Genomic DNA, 23,286 nt, shown 5'->3' on the forward strand with positions numbered 1-23,286 from the left:
AGGAGTTTGAGACCAGCCTGTCTAACATGGTGAGACCCCATCTCTACTAAAAATATAAAAAATTCAGCCAGGCAAGGCGGTGGGCACCTGTAATCCCAGCTACTCAGGAGGCTGAGGCAGGAGAATCACCTGAACAACAGAGCGAGACTCTGTCTCAAAAAAAAAAAAAAGAAAAAAAAAATCCTGATGCCCATGACATACCCATACCAATTAAATTAGACAATTTGGGAGTAAAAGCCAAACACTCGCATTTTTTGTTTTTTGTTTTTTTTTTTCCTTTATTTTTAGTAGATATGGGGTTTCTCCATGTTGGTCAGGCTGGTCTCAAACTCCCGACCTCCAGTATTCCGCCTGCCTCGGGCTTCCAAAGTGCTGGGTTTACAGATGGGAGCCACCTTCCCGGCCTTGTTTCTGTTTTTATGTGCCTCAGGTGATTCTATTGTGTAACTAAGACTGGGAACCACTGCAGTATAGAGTTTGCATGAGGAAGCCAAGATTGGAAATGTGGGGTAAGATTGTGAAGAAGAATCTCAAATGCCCGGCTACTTAACCTGATCTCTAGGAGACAATGGAGTGCCACTGATGGCTTTTGAACTGCATGTGATTCATCATGATGTTTGGGGAAGATCAATGCACAGAAGAAACCTTTGTGAGATTCTAGAAGCAAGGAGACCACTAGCTAGACTGAGACTAGTTCATAACTCAGAATGACCAGTGCAGAGAAGTACACTGTGCGCCTTAGGTGTGTCCACGTGTCACCAAAGCCTCTCTGCTTCACTGAAATGTGTGGTTCCCCTCGCTAAAGCTCTGGTGGTGTCCTCCCCGCCACCAGGCAGCCTGGTATGATGGTCCCCCAGAAGGATGGGCGAACCACGGGGATGCAGTGTAGGCCGAACCTTGCCCCAGGAGAGGGCGGCGGGCTTAGCTCTCTGATTGGGTGGATTCTCTGGCGTGTAGGAAAGTACTCCCAGGCCCAGAGAAGCTGTGAAGACCAAATAGGAGCGGTAGGCGGATGGACGTGCAGCTCCCCAGGCCGAGAACTACTGGGGAGGTGGCAGCCTGAGGTGGTCCTTTCCGACCCACAACTCTGTAGATCATCACTGCCCTTCCAGGAAGTGGAAGGACGAGGCAAGATCCTCATTTGGTTGTCTGCCTGTTCAGGCCTGTGCGCACTTACTCGCCATGGACACGACGGTGAGCTTGGAGCAGCCTGCGGTCTCGCTTTCCCCTTCACTCCCGGACCCCCAGCCTCCCCAGAGTGGAGGGGCGAGCACACAGTAAGTACTTGATGTTCGCCTGACTCCTGAGCTCCTTCTTCGTGGGAGCTAGGAGGCTTGTTCTCCGTACCTCCTTTGTTGGAAGGAGGAACGAGGGAAAGAGAAAAGCCACACTGAGGCCGTTGACTGATCACTTTCTTTACCTCCCGGACAACAGCGGTGGGCCCCTCTAAGGAAAGCCGAATTCTCGCATGCCCGAGGAGTGTCGGAGGTGGTTGTGTGCCTAGTCCCTCCTGGTAAAGGGCTCGAAGCACTCGTTTTTCAAAGGCGGCCGAGAGCCATACCACTGGAGCACTCGCTTGCATGATGGGAGACATCGAAACGCCCCTTTTGAACGCGATGACAAACACCCCCTCCCACTTAGCAGCGACGTGCACGCGACAGTTTTTGGGCTCTCGCAACTACGTGGAAACTTGGAATAGGTCTGCGGCTGCACACAGCCCGGGCGTCGGGGTTCCTGCACCCCCCGCCCCCTCTGATCGCGGCTGGGTAGCTAGCTGAGCCCCAGCGAGCTAGGGGCCCCCGAGCGCCGCCTCTGCATCGCGCCGCCCCTGCCCCGGGCTCCGGTAGCTTTCGGGCTTCCGCACTGCCCGCCGCGCCCTGCCCACAGGGAAGCGCTTCCCGAGGCGGCGGCGGTCCTGGTGCGGACCCTCCGGCCGCAGCCATGTGGGACCCGCGGGCAGCTAGGTGCGTAGTGGCGCGGGAAGCACGGGGCACCTTCGGCCTTCTGGGCCCGCCACACTTCCCGGCGGGAGGCGGCCGCGCGCGGGGACTGGCGACCCTGAGGTAGCGGCCGAACAGGCCCGCCGGGACATCCCTGTGGGGCCCACAGCCATCTAGGTGCAGACCCGAGCCAGTCGCGCGGGGTCGGGCGCGGGGGACTGCTCCGGCCTTTCCAGTCCGGAGGGACCAGGGCGTGCGCTGCGACAGGACTGCGGCGGCGCGCGGCCTGCCTAGCTCCCACCCCGGCATCGAAGCCTCTGCTCTTGGGCCCACCTCCGCATCTTCGGGGGTTCCCGGGGGCTGCAGGCACATTCCTGACCAGCGAACGCGCCCCCGGGGCAAGCACTCTTGGCGGGCTGGCGCCCGGGAGCGGAGCACAGCGGTGCAAGGGAACCGTGCCAGGCGGGAAGGGCGGAATTTGCGGGGAACTTGGAGCGCGCTGGCCTCTTCCCGGCAGTAGGAGGCCTTCTTCCCTGCCCGCCGGATTGTGGGCTGCTGGGCTGGCTCAAACTGGACTGCACGGTCCATCAGCCTGGGCTCACCGAGTCTAGGGGCAAGGTAGTAGCAGGGACCCAAGGCTGGGAAGCGGAGTCTTTAGAAGCCTTTGCTTCTGCCTCAGAGCGTTTCCGAACCGGAGCTCGGAGTCTGTTACCTGGGAGGCGCTCTGCGTTTCCTCCCAACTCCCTGTCTCCGTCCCGCGGGTAGCCCTGTGCACTTGCAATCCGACTGAGATGATAGAGCCCATCTTTGGCGTGCAGCGCGAGCCACCTTTTCTCCCAGATGGGGGTGTTTCTGGGCGGTTGAAAGCTTTGGTGCTTCCTAGGAAAATTTTTATAGAAGTGTGCAATTTGGAAAATAAAAGAAAAATTTAAGAAACAGAAAGAGAATGGGGCTCTGAGGTCTCTAGTCCCCCGACCTGCTCCAGCCCAGTTGCTGCTGGCTCAATTAGTCCTTATGCGGGAAGGAATAGCTGGGAGCAAAGGCCTTGTGTTCCCAGCATAGGTATGCTCTCCTGCTCCCTCGTGCTGAGCGTTTTGGGTGCCAGGATCCTTTTTGATACAAGGCTGTTACCCTGATGGCATCCTGTTTGGTCCTTTATAGAAAGAAAAAAAAAAATGTACTACCTTGTGTGTGTTGGAGGGCTGGGGCGGTGGTCATGAGTTTGTTTCAACTGTTTTCCAGGCAGGTCTGTTTTGTGTAGGATTGCAGGATAGGTGCTTGAGTTCATATGCTCTTTGCTGGCTTTTGCATCCTCTGCAGGGGGTGGGGGTGGGGGGGTGGGTAGAGGTGGGATAGGCGTGTGTGGCATTCACTCCCAGAGTCACATCCCACTGCCACTGACCTATGTATGGGTTTCTAAGTCTTTTTTTCGATCAAGATCCACACCCACCCACCTGTATGTATATAATGTATATATACATAATATGTGTGTAATATTATATGTATACACATATATCTACACACACCCACACGTACACGTGTAAAATTGGAGCAAGAGTTTCATGGTATAGTTATTCTTTCTACAGGGTGAGGCACAATGATATTTTCCATTCTATTGCCCCCTCACCCCCCACCAGAGGGATTCTCACTCTGTCATCCAGGCTGGAGTGCAATGAGGCGATCTAGGCTCACTGCAGCCTCCACCTCCTGGGTTCAAGCGATTCTCCTGCCGCAGCCTCCGAAATAGCTGGGATTATGGGGCGGGGGGTGGGGCGCCACCACACCTGGCTAATTTTTGTATTTTTAGTGGAGACGGAGTTTCACCATGTTGGCCAGGCTGGTCTCAAACTCCTGACCTCAAGTGATCCACCCGCTTCTGCCTCCCAGAGTGCTGGGATTACACGCCAGAGCCACCACGCCAGTCCATTCTTTTTTTTTTTTTTTTTTTTTTTAAAGCGGGTTGTAAATTGTTAACTTCACTTTATGACTGACTGACCAGCTTTATGGGGCAACTACAGGTTCTGTTTGGGCCAGTCTCCCAGAGTATGAGGAGACTGTCAGCATTTCACTGGGGAATTGACTTTGGAAGTGAGGACTTGGTGTAGGAGAGATGGAGACTGAAATTCATACTTGAGTAATTAGAATACTGTAGGACATGGCTGTGTGGTCCAAGCCAGTACCATCTGCAAAGACAGACCGCAGATGCTTCTGGTTACTTTCGTTCTGGCTATGTGTCCACACAGAGCTGGCCTCCTGCATGGATCCCAGTGGGGCCTTGAGTGAACGCTAGGGAGGTAGGGGCATAATAGCTCCTGTTCTTTTTTTTGAGGAAGAAGAAAGGAAGATGCTGCAATGTTACTGCAAACTTGGATTCACAGTTTTCTAAAAGGATTCTTTGGGTCTTGTCTCAGAATTTCACAGCTGCAATCAAGAGCTGGACCATGATCATTTTATAGATGAAGAAATTAAGGCCCAGAAAGGCCATCACTTGTTAGTCATTACCTACAAGTTAGTGTTAGATCTGGGATTAGACAACTTATCTCTTGACTTCCCAGTCCATGGCTCTCAGGAACCAAATAGAGACTGGCCTTGTGGAAATATTAAACTTCTCTCTGCTGGTTGCTTCCGTTTTCCTGAAGTTACTACCAAAGACCCATTTCTATAGTACATGCCCACATTATTTTGTCTTTGCTTTTGGGGATGAAGATTATTTTAGTAGCCAAGTAGAGCCTGCAGGCCCCTGTTTGGGGAAGGTAAAGTGATCTGAAGAGGAGGGTTTTAAGAACTGAAGTGGTGGTTGAGGTGTGGGCCTCTCTGGCCGTTATCAAGTATGTGGTGTTGGTTTTCTTGACCTTGAGGAATGAACTCTCTACTGCCTTTCCAGACAGGGAGGTGGGGCTGACCCATCAGTGCCTTGCCCTCAGAGTGACCACAGGCTCACTGCTTTTAAAACAAATTTCCTTGGAGTGCCGCCTGAGGTTCCCAAGGCCAAAAGCACTCTTGTATGAAATCTTTACAAGAAAGAAAGATTTGGGGCAGCAAAGATGACACTGTAACAGTTACAGCGAAGATTGATACTTGGGCCGGTTACAGCGATGGGAAGAATGGTTAAGTTTAAGCTTTAAAAAAGAAAGTACTGAACCAGATAAACAGGCGTCTTTGGAACACAAAAATGTCACAGTGCCCAGCCAAGAGTGGTTACTCCTTTGGTCACTCCTTTGGGTAGCGAGGTTCATTCTGCCTGAGCAGACATTTTTCTTGGTCTAAAATTGCATAAGTATTGCCTTGTTTGTTTTTGTTGAAAATCTGGAAGTGTGAATAACCTTTGCCTAAGATACCCTGGACTCAGTTTACCTGAATCAATTCCATCTTTTGTTTAGATGTTGAGCCTCAGTGTCAGTGCCTACCCTGCACTCACCATAGCATGCTTGTCTCAGCTCCTGTGAGCCTGGTGGGCTGGTGGGACTCCTGTGTGTCTTTTGGAGCCAAGCTAACTCTGGGTTTAGCTATATCTGTCTTTGAAGTTCCAGCAACATTTAGATTGGGATGTTTTTATTTTTTAAGCACTGGATCCTCCTAGCACTTGGAAAGAGGGCAGTATTCCCAGTCCTAAAAATCGGTGATGGTATTTTGAAGGAAACCAGGCCAGTAGTACACAACACATAAAATATAGAGAATTATAGCACTATATTGGGTGATCTTGATTCACTGGGACAAGAACGCACGGAGAACAGCCTTGACCTTGGATGGGCTCATCCTTCATGTTCAGCTGTGGCCACCAGGGCAATCTTTTTTGCTCACCCTTAGAATAGCTCATCTTCTGCCCATGAAGGTCCGCTCTACCCAGGGGCTCAATCATTGATGACTTCTAGGGACTCATTGGCCTGAACTCATTGGCCAGGTACTAAGGCTATCTATAATCTGGCCCCCAGACTGTTGCTCTAATATGCTGTTTCTTCTTACTTTTCTCACCTCTACTTGCTTTTCAAGTCAGTTCTGCTCCTCAGATATGTCCAAGGGTCCGTATTGGGCTATGGAGGATGTAAATACATAAGACATAGGCTCTGCTAATTGTGACAGAACAGAGTTAATATCATGTAGACCTGTGGGAAAGGATTAGTGGAGGTGCAGACAAGCACTCTAAGAGACTTCCCAGCTCCTGAATCTTTCCCAGAAGAAGTATGGGAGGTCAGTTTTGAGCTGTACCTAAACAGGTGAAGAGCACTTCTAGCAGGCAGATTAGGGTTGCCAGGAGGGAGAGAGGGACATTCAGGTTAAAGGAGCAGCTTCTTATAAGAATAAGGTGGGCCAGGTGTGGTGGGTCATGCCTGTAATCCCAGCACTTTGGGAGGCCGAGGCGGGTGGATCACCTGAGGTTTGTAGTTTGAGACTAGCCTGGCCAACATGGTGAAACCCTATCTCCACTAAAAAATAAAAAAAATTAGCCAGGGATGGTGGTGCACACCTGTAGTCCTAGCTACTCAGGAGGCTGAGGCAGGAGAATCGCTTGAACCCGGGAGGTTGAGATTGCAGTGAGCCGAGATTGCTCCACTGTACTCAAGCCTGGGCTACAGCGTGTGACTCTGTGTCAAAAAAAAAAAAAAAAAAGTGAACAAAAGGGCTTAGACCCTAAACATCAACATAATAATAATAGTTTACCCTGTGCCAGGCTCTGTGTTAACTGTGTTTCATATATTATTGTATTTCATTCCCACATAAATATTTTGAGCAAGTCCCATTCTACAGACGTACCTGTACTGGAATGTGAGCTTCATGAAGGGGCAGCAGTGTTTTTTGTTATTGTTGCTGTTTCACAGAGCTCAAGCATCTAGCAGAGTACCTGGCACACAGTAGGGACCAATCAATATTTGTTGACCGTCTGAGGAAACAAGGAGTTCAGTCATGTATGTATGTGATATTGTCCTTGTTTTCCAGTAAGGAAACCGAGGCCTAGAAATTAAGTGAATTTACCACCTGACACCAGGCCTGGGAGAGAGAAAAGTGGGACTTGATCCCAGATTTCTGGATTTTCTCTTCTATGAGGAAAACATATATCCTTACATCTTCCTTCTGGGACTGGTCCCCAACCCTGTTAATACTGCTGTGCAAAGTCATGTGAATGGGAGGGAGCCACATGAATTTGGGGTCATGTGGCTAAATTATGGTGGGCACATAGTGTTAGAGAATACTAGAAAGGTAAGCAGAGGCGTGTATATGTGTGTGTGTGTGTGTGTGTGTGTGTGTTAGAATGGGAATCTGAACTATTCGGGCTTTATTCTACATGAGGTTAGAGGCCATGGAAAATGTGTTTGTGTGCCTGTGTATACACACAGCTCTGTGTTTTATTTATTTATTTATTTATTTATTTATTTATTTATTTATTTTTGAGACTGAGTTTCACTCTGTCGCCTAGGCTGGAGCGCAGTGGTGCGATCTCATCTCACTGTAGCCTCCACCTCCTGGGTTACAGTGATTCTCCTGCCTCAGACTCCTGCTGCAATGACCAGCACATGCCACAATGCCCAACTAATTTTTGTATTTTTTTTTTTTTTTGAGATGGAGTCTTGCTCTGTTGCCCAGGCTGGAGTACAGTGGCACAATCTAGGCTCACTGCAGCCTCTGCCTCCTGGGCTCAAGTAATTTTCCTGCCTCAGCCTCCTGAGTAGCTGGGACTATACATGCCACCACGCTCAGCTAATTTTTTTGTATTTTGGTAGAGATCAGGTTTCTCCATGTTTCCCAGGCTGGTCTTGAACTCCTGAGCTCAGACAATCCGCCCACCTCGGCCGCCCTAAGTGCTGGGATTACAGGGGTAAGCCACCGTGCCTGGCTAATTTTTGTATTTTTAGAGACAGGGTTTCACCATGTTGGCCAGGCTGGTCTCGGACTCCTGACCTCAGCTGATCTGCCTGCCTCGGCCTCCCAAAGTGCTGGGATTATAGGTGTGAGCTATCACACCTGGCCAGCTCTGTGTTTTATTTAGAAGTTTTGACTCTGGAGGCTGGGAGTGTGGATAAATACATCTTCCAGCCTGGCCAAAGTCCACAGTTTTTTCAAGGTAAAGTTCAAGTCCCTATGTATGTATCAGGAAACTATGAACTAGTTTTAGAACAGATTCTAGAATGGGTGGGCCCGGTGTCTCATACCTGTAATCCCAGCACTTTGGGAGGCTGAGGTCAGGAGTTTCAGACCAGCCTGGCCAACATGGTGAAACCTCGTCTCTACTAAAAATACAAAAAATTAGCCGAGGGTGGTGGCGGGCAACCCGAAATCCCAGCTACTCAGGAGGCTGAGGCTGGAGAATCGCTTGAACCCAGGAGGCGGAGGTTGTAGTGAGCTGAGGAGACCATGCCATGCCATTGCACTCCAGCCTGGGCGACAGAAAGAGACTCCCTCTCAAAAAAAAAAGGACAGAGGCTAGAACTCTGATTCTCCCAGTGCTGCTAAGGGGCCTCCCTTCAGATGTCCTTGTCCATGGGAGATTGTTTTACCTATGGGGAGCTCCTGGACACCTCCAGACCCTCCCTATGCAGCAGTGATTGGTGTTTTCACCTCTCTGCTGGGTTTGACTTGCCTCTCAGATTGAGGAGGAAGCAAATTGCTGTGGTTTCCGGGTTGAGAGGTGGAATGAAGGGTATTAGTTAGCATTTAAAGTGCTACATAGAGGTTTGGAGAAGGTTCTGGGTGGAGAGATTCCTGGGCTGCTATTATCAAAGCCCAAGTTCTCCTTTGATTAGAAAACATCTTTTTAACGGCTGTCACTGGAGTACCTGGTGTACTCCCTTTTTAGGGCTGCTCCCAGCTTCATCGCTCCTGGGACACTGCATAAACAATGGGAGCTATGAAGGAAAAATGGCAGTTATTGGGCAACTTGGGCCTAGCACAGATACTTGAGTCAAGATTTATGAGTAACCTGTGGTTGGCTGATGCTTAACTAAATCATTTGTCTTGAAACAGTGTGGAATGCTAACTTATTGGTTATTCTTTGGGCTGGCTTTTGCAGGAATTTTATTTTAATTTTAAAGGCCTCTTTTCTGATTTTCCCAATAACCTTTACTCTTTGTACACCTCTTCTGTCCTATGGGTTGTTAACACAGATTTTTATATCAGACTTAAGTTTGTTCCTTGCTTGGAGAAGTTCCTTCATTTTGTGTAAATCTATTTCCTGACCTCTGAAATTAGGATATTTGTACCTCCTGGCATTCTTAATTACATTCAATGAGAAGATTCTTGAGATGGATTTAGGACAGGGCTGGGCACGTAGTAAGTGCTGAATACATTTTACTTGTTATCATGCAGCTGTCTTGAACTATTCATCCAAATAATGATCTGGAAAAACAACAGTCTGTGGCACGCTGAGGAGAAATCGTGTGTCTACCACTAGCTGCACAAAGGGGGAGATGCCTTAGGGTCTCCTCTTTGGAGGTTGAATGACCGAGACTCCACTTCAGACCCAGGAATTGAAATTGATCTGTCTTTGGTCTTTGCCATTTATTTATTTATATATTTTTTGAGACAGAACCTAACTCTGTCGCTCAGACTGGAGTGCAGTGGCATGATCTCGGCTCACTGCAACCTCTGCCTCCCAGGCTCAAGCAATTCTGCTTCAGCCTCCAGAGTAGCTAGGATAACAGGCAGTTGCCACCATGCCTGGCTAATTTTTGTATTTTTAGTAGAGACAGGATTTCACCATGTTGGCTAGGCTGGTCTCAAACTTCTGACCTCAGGTGATCCACCCTCCTCAGTTTCCCAAAGTGCTAGGATTACAGGCGTGAGCCATTATGCCAGTCTGTCTGCCCTTTAGTAGTATTTCTTGAGCATTTTCCTGGCTTGGTTTTAGGGAGTTGGAACCATCATCTGTCTTTCAGGGCCCATCTCATCTGCACACTGTCCATGACTAAAATGTGGGGCAAGGCTCTCAGCTCATCATTCCTCGAGAATGACTGTTTTTAGTCTGAGTTTACACCCTTCATCCTTTTTTTTTTTGGAGTTAAAATAGTCCTTCTTTTGTGAAATTATTGGGGCAGTAGATGGTACTTTTTAAGAAAGTTCTTTTTTGGCAAAATTAAGTGTTGGCAACCCTATCTTAGATTCCCTTTTTTTTTTGAGATGGAGTCTTGCTCTGTTGCCCAGGCTGGAGTGTAGTGGTGCGATCTCGGCTCACTGCAAGCTCCACCTCCAGGGTTTGCGCCATTCTCCTGTCTCAGCCTCCCAAGTAGCTGGGACTACAGGCGCCAGCTACCAAGCCTGGCTAATTTTTTTGTATTTTTAGTAGAGGCAGGGTTTCACTGTGTTATCCAGGATGATCTCAATCTCCTGACCTCGTAGTCCGCCTGCCTTGGCCTCCCAAAGTGCTGGGGTTACAGGCGTGAGCCACCGTGCCCGGCTTTTTTTCTTTTTTTGAGACAGGGTCTCACTCTGTCACCCAGGCTGGAGTGCAGTGGTGCGATCACAGCTCACTGCAGCCTTGACCTCTTCTGTCTCAAATGATCCTCTCACCTCAGTCTCTTGAATAGCTGGGACTACAGGCATGCACCACCATGCATGGCTAACTTTTACTTTTTTTGTGGAAATGTGATCTTGCTATGTTGCCCAGGCTGGTATTGAATTCCTGGCCTCAAATCATCCTCACACCTTGGCCTCCCAAAGTGCTGGGATTACAGGCGTGAGCCACCACGCCTATCCCTTTTCTTTTTTCGTGTGTGCAAATGTTACTGTTCTCCAGTTCCAAAAAGCTAGGAACCGCTGATCCTCCAGGATTGTTCTTTGCTTTTAGCATTTCTGAATCTCCAGGACTAGAATTGCTCCTGGGGATATGTGACCTTGTTTGCTGACCATTAGATTCTCAACAGGTGATTATTAATTTGTATACATCTTTTTCCTTTGTTTTCCCCAAGTAGCTAACAGCTTTGGTGATTGTATTTTGATTGGACTTACCTGGTTGTTTCTGGTTTGTACTTTGTGTGGTTGGCTTTTATTAAAACTTTGTATCTTTCTCCAAGGAACTGCTGACTGTTCAGCATTTCTTGGTTTTACAGGAAATGGCCAGAAATCCAGTAACACCAGTGAAATAATCTAGTTTGAATTAAATCCCCCAAACTTTTATTTCTTTTCTAGTCCTCCAGCTTAATCATCTGCCTCTGATAAGTAAGAAGTGGCCAGAGGCCGGGCGCGGTGGCTCAAGCCTGTAGTCCCAGCACTTTGGGAGGCCGAGACGGGCGGATCACAAGGTCAGCAGATCGAGACCATCCTGGCTAACACGGTGAAACCCCGTCTCTACTAAAATACAAAAAAAAATTAGCCGGGCGAGGTGGCGGGCGCCTGTACTCCCAGCTACTCGGGAGGCTGAGGCAGGAGAATGGCGTGAACCCGGGAGGCGGGGCTTGCAGTGAGCTGAGATCCGGCCACTGCACTCCAGCCTGGGCAACAGAGCCAGACTCTGTCTCAAAAAAAAAAAAAAAAAAAAGGAAGTGGCCAGAGATTCATTTATTCATGCAACAAATGCTGAGCCCTTGGATTGCAGAAATAATAAGGCTTACTAAGACTTAGTTTTTGCCTTAAGAATTCAGGTTTCGGCCATGTGCGGTGGTGGCTCATGCCTGTAATCCCAGCACTTTGGGAAGCCGAGATGGGTGGATCACTTCAGGTCAGAAGTTTGAGACCAGCCTGACCAATATGAAACCCCGTCTCTACTAAAAATACAAAAATTAGCCGAGTGTGTTAACATGCGCCTGTAATCCCGGCTACTCTGGAGGCTGAGACAGGAGAATCACCTGAACCCGGGAGACGGAGGTTGCAGTGAGTCGAGATCGCGCCATTGCCCTCCAGCCTGGGCAACAAGAGCAAAACTCCGTCTCAAAAAAAAAAAAAAAAAAAAGAATTCAGGCTTCTAGGGAAAGCAGTAAAACAAATTAGTGTCTGGCACAGAGCTGTTGAGACCAGCACTGTGCCCCAAACATACAGGCAGGGTGGGAAATAATATGGCAAAAGAACGAGTAAATCATAATTCAGGGAGTTAAGTAGTATAAAACCTACACACAGAACCTTATAGAGGTGCGTTAAAGAGCAGCAGCAGTGACTGTGGCCCCTGACCCTCCCAGGGTGGGCATGCAGGGAGACCATGAGGTTTGGAGGGGGTTAGAGTGGAGGGAGGGAGAAGGGCCTAGAGAATCTGAAAGTCCCTTGGGGAAGAGCTGATGTTCATGGCAATTGTGCTGGGAGGCAGATGGGGTTGGGGCCTGGGTGATCTTGGTTTTTTTTTTTTTTTTTTTTTTTTTTTTTTGAGACGGAGTCTAGCTCTGTCACCCAGGCTGGAGTGCAGTGACACAATCTAGGCTCACTGTAACCTCCTCTGCCTCCCAGGTTCACATGATTCTCCTGCCTCAGCCTCCTGAGTAGCTGGGATTACAGGTGTGCACCACCACGACTGGCTAATTTTTGTATTTTTAGTAGAGACAGGGTTTCACCATGTTGGCCAGGCTGGTCTCGAACTCCTGACCTCGTGATCCACCCACCTCCGCCTCCCAAAGTGCTGTGATTACAGGCGTGAGCCCCCACACCTGGCCGATCTTGGGGTCTTTTTAAACCTGGACACATAGCACATGATCTGATGGTCTTGGGGACTGTCTTACAGATTGTGGAGAAGAGGCCAAGCTGGAGCTGGGTAAGGGTGGGCCAGGGAGAGCAATGAAAAGGCCAAGATGGTAGTAATCCAGCCTGGCAAGGAAGATACCTCTAGGAGGTGAGTGTGACCCCAACTCAGGGATAGCTATTCTGGAGCCTGCATGCCTCCTAAGGGAGGCAAACTGGGAATGAGCCCGAGAACAGGTGACTGTGTGTCTTTGGCTTGTTGTTTCCTAGCTAGGACATTCTGGATGCTTGTGCTTAAATGCACAAGTTGATTTTTTGGCCCAAGTCTTTGTTGTCATGTAAATTGGGAATGGCACATAGCATTCATCTGGGGCGTGAACATGTGGCCACGGAATGAATGTTTCACAAAGGATTCTGAGGCCTTGTCAGGTGCTGCAGGAAGGAATACTGTGACTAGAGATACCCAGGGTGGGGTGAGGGTAGGACACCTCTGGTATTATAGACGCTTGTCTAATGTGAAGCTGTAGAGAAGGGTGAAACAGGCAGGTCACTTTTCCTTGCTTCCTTCCTTTTTAATGAATGAGAGAAAAAATAACCAAACCATTTGTCTAAATTTGGCCTCCTTCTGTCTAGAAGGAGGAAAGTTCTTGAAGGGTGCTTAGTAACCAAGGAAGGGGTAGGGAGCAGCTGGGCCTCAGGGCAATGGAATGTGGAATTTGGGGGCTGTAGGAGCCCCACTTTCTGCCTTTCTTCTCTCTGGGCACAGGCATTGTATTCTTTCATCCCAGAAGTTGGCTTCTTCTTAGGGTAGGAAGTAAGGCTGCAACCCTCTGGAGCCTCCCATCTCAGCTTCCAACACAAGCGGACTCTTCCCAAACTTCTAGTTCAGAAACTCCCAGGAAAGGGCCTTGTCCTGGCAGGTCTGGCCCATGGAGCACACACAAGGCCCTGGCCTGCCTCTGTGTACCTTGGCTGTGCCCTGGAAGGCCTTTGCAATGAGCCGAGCAGCCATCTAGAGCATACCTACCATGGTGATACTGCCTTCCAGCTGAAAAGGATTTCTTAGGACCCCTGAGCAAGTGCCCTGTTTCCTAAAGGAACAATCACAGTAGAAAGAGTTGGGGCCATTTCCAGACATCACAGTCTGACCTGTCCCACCCCTCATCCTCACAGCCTAGCTTAGCTTGGGAAGTGGGGCAAGGTCTTGAGTCCCACAGACTTTCTCAGCTGTAGCTGCTTAATTGATTAGTAATTTCAGGGAACCCCTTTGAAAAATAGGCAAATACTAGGGCTATGTTTTTACCAAATATTTTCTCCTTACTGGGTAAACAAAGCAAAGGTTCTGTAAATGTTGCAGGGATTATACTCAAATAACATGCAGGGATCACCATGGCCCCTATGTCATTAACCTGAAACACCATGAACCAGGGGCAAGCCCTGGGATCTAGGCCTGTCTTTCCTGCCCACCCAGAAATTGCAGGTGACAGGTAGCGTGGACCAGGGTGCTGGGGTGGGTGCTAGGAGATAAGCCTGGGTTTCCCCCCTGGTGCTCACTGCTGTGGGGCCAGGCTCGAGGCCCCCTAATCTCTTAGCTTTGGGTTCTTTGCTCTAGATATTGTAGTCCGACCATCTCACTTTTGTTGGGAATAACATTCAAAGTCCTAAGGAGATTGAACACTCAAACAGAGGATTCTTAGCAAAGCAATCGTACTTCTGCGCAGAGGGGTGCCTCCTTGGCCAATCACCTTCAGGCAAGGCAGCCAGCCCTGTTCACCCTTTGGCCTTCAGGCAGCACTGGAGAGTGCCAGGATGGTTACCATAGAAGCCAGCTGCTGAAAGACTGAAAAGAGTAAGTGAACCCAGGTCTCTCACCCTAACTGGGTAGTGATGGTCAGAGCACAACTGAACAAAGGGGCACAAGAGCCTTTATTCCTGATGCAAGTCCTGCCCCTGTACCCTTTCCCCATTGGCCGGGTTCGGGTCGTAAATTCTAAACTAATCCTGGTTGGTTAAACATTTGAACGTTTTTTAGATAAGGTGGGCACGTAAGGGAGAGAGGGGAAAGGGGAAGGGGTATCCGCAATGAGTAGAGAGCTAGTCTTCTTTCCAAATAAGGAAAGCAATGTGAGCTAGTACTGATAACACCTGGTACTGTGGCATATCTGGGCATGTAACAAAGAAAGGAGGAAAAAAAGAGAAAAAGGGGCTGAGGGGGTACTATGAATTAAAGAATAAAGGATTGATCAGGCTATTTGAAGAGAAACCTCATCATATCCCACATTTCAGTGCATTTTTTTCTATTTATATGGTTCTGTGAATGTGTTCAGAGTGGTGGTGTATTAGTTTCTTAGGGCTGCAATAACAAATTACCACAAATTAGATGACCTAAAACAACAGAAAAATATACTCTCTCATAGTTCAGTAGCATTCTTCCCATTCCCAGATCTGTTCCCCGAAGATCACTGCTCTTACTAGTTTAAGTCAGAAATCTCTCTATAGATGAAGTATACACACATACATCCTTAAGCTCTTCAACTCGTTCTCCAAGTTGCTCTCCAAATTGCTCTCCAGTTTGCTTTATTCACTTCAATTGCATATTTTGACACTCTGATAGCTCTAACTCATAGGTTTTGTGTGTGTGTGTGTATGTGTGTGTGTGTGTGTGTGTGTGTTTGTTTGTTTGAGATGGAGTCTTGCTCTGTTGCCCAGGCTGGAGTGCAGTGGTGTGATCTCGGCTCACTGCAACCTCCACCTCCCGGGTTAAAGCGATTCTCCTGCTTTAGGCTCCTGAGTAGCTGGAATTAAAGGCACGCGCCACCGCCCCTGGCTGTTTTTTGCATTTTTAGTAGAGACGGGTTTTACCACGTTGGCCAGGCTGGTCTCGAACTCCTGATCTCAAGTGATCCACTCACCTCCGCCTCCCAAAGTGCTGGGATTACAGGCGTGAGCCACTGCACTCAGCTGTGCACTTAACATTTCTACAGACAGATGCTGTACTGCTTTATCCTGCCATGGCAGTATGTGAGTGAATCTCTACCCATAACCATGTTGATTTAAAATATTTTCAGTGCCTTTTGATATATAGGAGTTTGTAATTGTCATGGATTCATGTCTGTTACTTTCTTTATGATTTCTGCTTTTGGTATCATTAGAATGACCTCAGTTGTGAAGATTACATAAAACTACACTAAAGCTTTTTTGGATTTATGTAATTAAATAATCTAACAATATATGAAAAGGTTATGAAGAAAAGTCTCTCTCCTGTGTTCTCTGCCCCACCCTCCCAATAAGGGTAAATAATTTTATTTCTAGTGGATCTTTCCAGATTTTTTTTTTAAGAGACAGATTCTCCTGCTCTGTCACCTAGGCTGCAGTGCAGTGGTACAATCATACCTCACTGTAACCTCAAACCCCTAGGCTTAAGTGATCCTCCCACCTTGGCCTCCCAGAGTGTTGGGATTACAAGTGTGAGCCACCACACCTGGCCCAGAATTTCTTTATGCATATATAAGCAAATGCAAATATATATTCTTTCTTTCTTTTTGTGACAGGGTCTTGTTGTGTTGTCCGAGCTGTAGTGCAGTGGTGTGATCATGGCTAACTACAGCCTTGACCTGGGCTCAAGTGATCCTTCTGCCTCAGCCTCTTGAGTAGTTGGGACTATAGGTGTGTGCCACCATGCCCAGCTAATTTTTGTATTTTTTGTAGAGATGAGGTCTCACTGTGTTGCCCGGGCTGGTCTGGAACTCCTGGGCTCAAGTGATCCACCTGTCTTGGTCCCCCAAAGTGCTGGGATTACAGGCATTAGCCCCTGCACTTGGCTGCAAATATTAATATGTATTCTTATTCAGCCCCTCTCTTTCGGCACAAAAGAGAGCATAATATACACACTATTCTGCATTTGCTTTTTCAAATATATTTTGCAGGTTATCCTAGATCAATATACAGAACTGTCTTCATTCTTTTTTTTTTTAACATTTGATTAATATTTTGTTTTTGGGTGGGGGTGCTGCACTTCAATTTATTGAACCAATCCCCCGTTGATGGGTATTAAAGTTGGTCCCAGTCTTTTATTATTACAAGCAACATGACAGTGAATGATCTTATACATTTGCCATTTCCAATGTATGCAGTCAGTCTGTAAGATCCATTCCCAGAAATAGAGTCAATTGCTGGATCAAAGGCCATATGTATGTGTCACTTTATTAGGTATTGCCAAATGTCTTCCTAGAGTGGTTGAAGGTTGTCTAAAATCTGTACCTATATTTTCTCCTAGTGCTTTTTTCCTTTTCTCAGTGCTTTTTTAAAAATGAGATATTTGCATGTAATAAATGGCACAGATTTTAAGTTACTGTTCAATGAGTTTTAACAAACATACACACCTGTGTGGCCCCCACCACAATGTCAAAATACACATTTCCATTCTTCCAGAAAGTTCACTGATACCCCTTTCCAGTCAGTCCCCCTCTCTTTTTTGGCAATCACTGTTCTGATTTCTTAGATTTGCCCGTTCTAGAATGTCATCTAAATGGAATCACACAGTTTATGTTCTTTTATCTGGCTTCTTTTGCTCAACATAAATTTTTTGAGATTCTTCTTGTTGCTGTTTTTATCAGCAATTTGTTCCTTTTTATTGCTGTGGTATCATTTTCACACTGACATTTTTTATTCATTTGGAACTAATTTTGGTATATGATGTGTATTAGTTTCCTACTGCTGCCATAATTAAAGACCACAAACTTAGTGACTTAAAACACCATGAATTTATTATCTCACAGTCCATAGGTTAGACGTGTGGGCTAGCTTGACTGGTTTCACACGGCCAAAACCAAGATGTTGGCTGGCTGAGTTTCTCCCGGGAAAGTCTGCAAAGACTTCCAGACTCACTCATGTTGTTGGCAGGATCCAGTTCCTGTAAGACTTAGGTCCCCGTTTTCTTACTGAGTGTCAGCTGGGAGCCTCTGTTCCTTAAGGTGACCCACATTCCTCATCACTCTTCCCCGCTCCACCTTCAAGGCCTGCAGTGATGGGCCCACTCCTTTTCATGCTTCAACTCTGTTGCATCTCAGCTGCGCGAAGTGGTTCACGCCTGTAGTCCCAGCACTCTGGGAGGCTGAGGCAGGCGGATCACCTGAGGTCAGGAGTTTGAGATCAGCCTGACCATGGTGAAACCACATCTTTACTAAATACAAAAAAAATTGCCGGGCGTGGTGGTGTATGCCTGTAATCCCAGCTACTTGGGAGGCTGAAGTTGTAGTGAGCCGAGATTGTGCCATTGCACTCCAGCCTGGGCAACAAGAGCGAAACTCTGTCTCAGAAAACAAACAAACAAACAGCAGCAATCTGCTGCGTCTCTCTTGCCCTCCTCTTTCCGTGAGCCTGTCTGACTCTGGCCACAGAGCCTCAGTCAAAGAGTTCCTGTCATTAGATTGGACTCACCCTGATAATCCAGGGATAGTATCCCTAGCTTATGGTCTGTAATCATAATTACATCAATAAAGTTCTTTTTACCATGTAATGTAATATATTCATAGTTTCTGGGGATAAGGATCTGGATATCTTTAGGGGAATTCATTACTTGGCCTACCCCATGGGGTGAAGTAGGAATTTAACTTATTTTCCATATGTTTAGCCAGTTGTACCAAATGATTCACTCTTTTTCAATTTACTTAAAAAGCCACCTTTATCACATATGGAATGTGTTTCTGTGTTTTATACTATATATGTATTTATTGCTGGATATTCTACTTTGTTCCATTGATGTGGTTACTTTCATGTTAGTACCCGACTTTAACAATTTAATGTTTTATAGGCCGGGTGCTCATGCCTGTAATCTCAGCACTTTGGGAGGCTGAGGCAGGTGGCTCGCTTGAGATCAGGAGTTTGAAACCAGCCTGGCCAACATGGAGAAACCAGCCAGCTGTGGCAGCACACGCCTGTAACCCTAGCTACTCAGGAGGCTGAGGCAGGAGAATTGCTTGAGCCCAGGAGCCAGAGGTTGCAGTGAGCCAAGGTCTTGCCACTGCACTCCAGCCTGGGCAACAGAGTGAGACTCCATCTCAAAATAAAAAAATTAATGTTTTATAAATATATATTTAAAAATGTTAGAGAAGATTCCCTCATCTACTGTTTTATTTATTTGTTCTGTTTTATTTCATTTACTATTATCCTTTAAGCCTCACCTGGAAGAAGATTTCCTCTTGATACTTCTCTTTTTATTAAAAAATCTTTGCAATTCTGGCTTATGTATTCTTTTAGATAATCTTGACAACTGCTTCATTAATTTCTTTAAACATTTTATTTTTTATAAATTGAAATTTTGCTGAAAATATACATTAATTCATTAACATGGGAGGACTTGACATTTTATAATAGTGAATTTGCCCAAACCAGAAACATGTTAATATTTTAAAAATATTTTTTTTAAAGTAAAGTTTTGTTTTTTCTCCATGTAAGTCTTGAAAATTTAAGGATATTAGTTCATATTTTGTAAGGAGCTTTTAAAAAATGCTCTTATGAGAATTATATGCATACTGTTTTTAATTAACATTTTTCTTATTACCTTGGTTTTTCTTTGAAAATCTGCATCTATTTCCTCAGGTCACACAGATACAAGTTATTTTAGTCTTGCATTAATTTAAGCCTGTAAACATCAAATCATAAAGCAGTATTAGTGTAATTAAACTTCCCAGGAGTCCTGCTTCTGCTTTTCTCCCATAGTGAAATGTTCCATGTGTAATGAAAAATTTAATGAAAAACATCTTTTGAAGTACTGGTTGGTGAAGGGACAAGAGTGAGTCACTGTGTGGTGAGTGAAGTCCTAATATGAATATCAAGGGAAACAGGACTTTAAAGTTGGCCGTATTGAAAATTCTCAACAGCTGGTCAAATAGGGATCAAATCTGTAAAAAAAAAAAAAAAAAAGACTTTTTTTCCCCCATCCCCTTCTCAAACAAAAAACCAAGTTGCTTCATGAAATCATGTCAGAAATTTTTCTTCATTCTTGCTTTGCAAGGTCAACGGCAGTGTTATTGGGCATATCTTGGTTTTGCAGGCCTTTGCTCTAGTTTTCAAAGGAATCAGTAGATAGAAACTTAAAATTATGTATTTATGGGGGAGCTATGGAGCAAGAAACTAGTTTCCAGTTGTAATACTGTGGGCACTAATCAAGGAATGCTTGGAGAGATATGGGCTGGGTTTGCTCACTACAACCTGTGACCCCACATTCTATATCAAAATGCGGCACAGAAGTAATTCCACGAGAATTTAGTTCCTGACTGCAGATATTCATCTTTATGTCTTAGATATGTGCAGGCTAGAAAGACAGCATGATTCTCAGAGGTGGGAATAGGATGGAGCATGGACACACCCAACCCCCGGGGCACTCCAAAATTTGGGGAAACAGCCCTCATACTTTCATACACAAGAATTGAAGGCTAAATTTCCACTGAGTAGAAAAATAATATTTCAGATGTTGCACCTGGCTTACTATTCTATCTGGAACTGCACTCTCCAAAACTTTCTGCGGTGATTGACATATTCTAGATCTGCACTGTCAAATATTGTTGGGGGTGAGCAACGACTGGGCTGGTGGTGTGCGGAGAAAATAATTTGCGGAGACAGTTGTAGGTGAAGAAGGGCAGATTTATTAGAGAAAGTAGGTAAGTATGTTGCAAGAGGGAAACGGTCAGAATCAGCAGAAGAGGAGCTGACTACCAGGAAACAAAGTCTTGCTGGGGATTTTATAGGATGGTTCTTAGGCTGCAGAATGCTATGTGCAGTGCCGATAAAACACCAAGGTTGCAGTGAGCTAAGGTGCAGGTGTCTGGTGATAGTTGGGCGAAGGAAGATTGTAAGTTATTTGCGCAGGAGGGCTATGTGTCCTGGACCATGAAGAAAGGCAGACTTATAGCTTATCTGATGTCTGTTTTTGCTTTCCCTTGGTCCCGCCAGCCTGACTTCTTTTCTGTAATTAGGACTCCACATTCCTCCCCTGACAGGGCAGCGATGGCAAATCTTTGGCAGGTGAGTGAAGGTCTCACCTTCACCTTCTTGCTGACCAGGGACGTAGAGTTGGCTCGACCTAGGATTGTTAGTCGGTCAGGAGGTGACATAAGCCTCAATCCCTGGGTTGCGAGATAAATTAGGCAGAGTCGCTGTGAGACCATAGGGAAACAGCATTTGCAGCCTAAAATTTTGTTCTGCTGGCTCCAAAAGGGATTCATTAGTTCTTTTACTGGCTAATACCCTTGCTGCAGTAACATTTTGGTTTGAAGTTGTTGTATTCTGGAAGACACAAAACAAGGTATTTCATGAACAATACAAGGGGCAAATAAACTAGTATAAGCATTATTATAGGCAGGAGAAGTGGGGCCTGGCCTGACAGATAAGGTTTTTAAATATTCATGGGATAAGGGAAAACTGAGGAACAGATATAGACATATTAGTGAGGTTAAGAAGTTGCCCAGTTTCAACCCTTGTTCCTCTATATTCCGTCCCATTTGCTGAACTATTTATAGGCATAAAGCAGTCACTCTAAATTTTGCTGGCATTAACTTTGTTGTTTCCCAACCAGAGAGAAAACCTGCAGAGGTACACAGTGAACTCGTTAGAGTTGTTGTTTGGCTACCATTCCTGTTGTGTTTGATTATAGTTAATGATATAACTATAATGGGCTTGTGTTAAAGCCCCTAGGAAAGAGCCAGACCCCTTGAAGTTTCTGATGCAGAGGCGAGCCTTACAGGCCATTTCTGGTGCCTTCCCTATTTGCATTGTCACGGTGGATGATTGCCATGAGGGATTGATTGGCCTAGGTCCCTCTCCTAGACCTGTGTTTTTGGTGTGCATGTAAATGGTATAGTCTAATCCACAGTATTGGGCTTAACAATTTCTTCTGTAGATCATGGGACTGCTAAGAGTGTAATGTCATCCTCAAGTGCTGGTTTGTGAGGGCACATCCAGCAGTTAGTGCTGTGTGTTATGTTAGTAATCTGTGATGTTACTGAGTGGAGTGGATGCCTGGGTACAGCCATTGAGACAGTAGTTAGCCATGATAGACGAATAAAAACAGAGCCATATTTAGGGAAAATGATAATATATAGGAAACTCAGGAAGACAGGAAAGAAGAAGGGCTGTAAAGAGTGTAAGAAAAACAGTTAAACACCAAGTACCTCAGCACATTGTTGTGATGTGGGGGTATACGTCATTACTGGGACAAATATAAAGAAATTTTGCGTGGGCAGTAATCTTGGAAGTTTCCTTGCAAATAGCAATTGTATACCACCTCCCTTATAAAAGCATCAATATTAAGAGGGTGAAGCTGCTTAAGAGAGGTCGTTGGAGAATTACTGAGAGCCTGCAGTAGAACTGAATAAAAAGAGTTAGCTTTAAGAATAAGATTCAACAGCCAGGCACAGTGGCTCATGCCTGTAATCCCAACACTTTGGGAGGCCAACGTGGGTGGATTGTGAGGTCAGGAGATCAAGACCATTCTGGCCAACTTGGTGAAACCGTGTCTGTACTCAAAGTACAAAAATTAGCTGGGTGTGGCAGTGCGTGCCTGTAGTCCCAGCTACTCAGGAGGCTGAGGCAGGAGAATTGTTTGAACCCAGGAGGCAGAGGCTGCAGTGAGCAGAGATTGTACCACTGCACTCCAGCCTGGGTGAAAGAGTGAGACTCCATTTAAAAGAAAAAAAAAAGATTCAAAAGAGGTGTTGGACTTATTTTTATTAACTTTTAAGGAAGGTTAAAAAAATTCTAGGTTGTTTGTTTAACAAAACTTCTTTTACCTTTTTTTCTTTAACTTTAAATGAATTTCCAATGTTTACATTCTAGTTAGACCATAAATAACGAGTCTTATCTCAGCACCAGCAACTCGGTAACAGTAGATTTAAAGCAGGCAGAAACAAAAAGAGAGGAAGATAGAGAACTTTAGATGATTCTACTTAACCCTATGGTGCAGGTTAACCATTTCAGCTCTGACTTTTTCTCATTGTAGTTTGCCCACTAGTTTAAAATGTGCACAAAACAGGCCATAATATGTAACCAGCTGGAGTTTTAAAAAGAACAATAAAATCAGGGATTAGGATGTTGGAAACTGTCTTTTCAATCTGCACCCCTAGATTGAACAGAAAAAGAAATAAAAGGAACAGAGAGGAAAAGGTTAAACTTTACAGGCGTTTGTGTGCCTCCTGCAAAGTTTGTGTGACAGTGCCTGGGTTACCCCCTTTCAGCCACTGAATGGTATGAGGCCAACACCCCAACACCCTTGTTTATCTCCCATCAGGGAGAGCCTTAGCACCCCAGACTTTATGGTGTGAGATGAACTCTTCCTCACCTCTCCAAGTTACCAGTTAAGGTGAGCTGTTTTTAGCAGGAGCAGAGAGTCTCTTTAGCTTATGGCCATCGGGGTTTGGGATTCTGTCCTGGGGGTCCTTTGGCTCTCAGGGTAGTCCTGTTTCCAGTGCCCAAGCTTGTGGCAGAGGGGGCAAGCATGTGGAGCTTTTTTTTCATTTATTCAGTTGAGGTGCTTTGCCTTTTAGTGGCCTGGCCTTTTGCACAGATGGCAGTTATCTGGAGGAGTGTCCTTAGGTCAACGAGGAGGGGGCTGGGGTCTTGTGAAGCAGCCAAGAGTTGAGCCTGTTTTTTGTCTCTGCGTCTTTCTTTTTGGCCCTGTTCTCCTTATTCTGCTCTCGGTTATAAAAGACTGAGGAGGCTAATTTGATGATTTTTTTTTGCATGAGGGTTATGCTGTGTT

General features: G+C 46.1%; 1 protein-coding gene across 3 annotated transcripts in view; it reads left to right on the forward strand.

Moving 5' to 3' along the window:
• Nucleotides 1-1,697: 1,697 nt before the first annotated feature.
• TRANK1 (tetratricopeptide repeat and ankyrin repeat containing 1) overlaps nt 1,698-23,286 on the forward strand; it is a 122,389-nt gene continuing 100,800 nt past the window's right edge. For 2 of the 3 annotated variants that reach the window (XM_031663496.1, XM_031663495.1), the window contains exon 1: nt 1,821-1,964. In XM_031663496.1, the coding sequence (XP_031519356.1) occupies nt 1,942-1,964 (23 nt within the window). In that variant the 5' untranslated portion in view covers nt 1,821-1,941. Of the gene's footprint in view, nt 1,965-23,286 lie in introns of all 3 variants that reach the window. The other variant, XM_031663494.1, reaches the window with a different exon arrangement.

The sequence above is a fragment of the Papio anubis genome, chromosome 2, assembly GCF_008728515.1.
Source record: "Papio anubis isolate 15944 chromosome 2, Panubis1.0, whole genome shotgun sequence".
Lineage (NCBI taxonomy): Eukaryota > Metazoa > Chordata > Mammalia > Primates > Cercopithecidae > Papio > Papio anubis.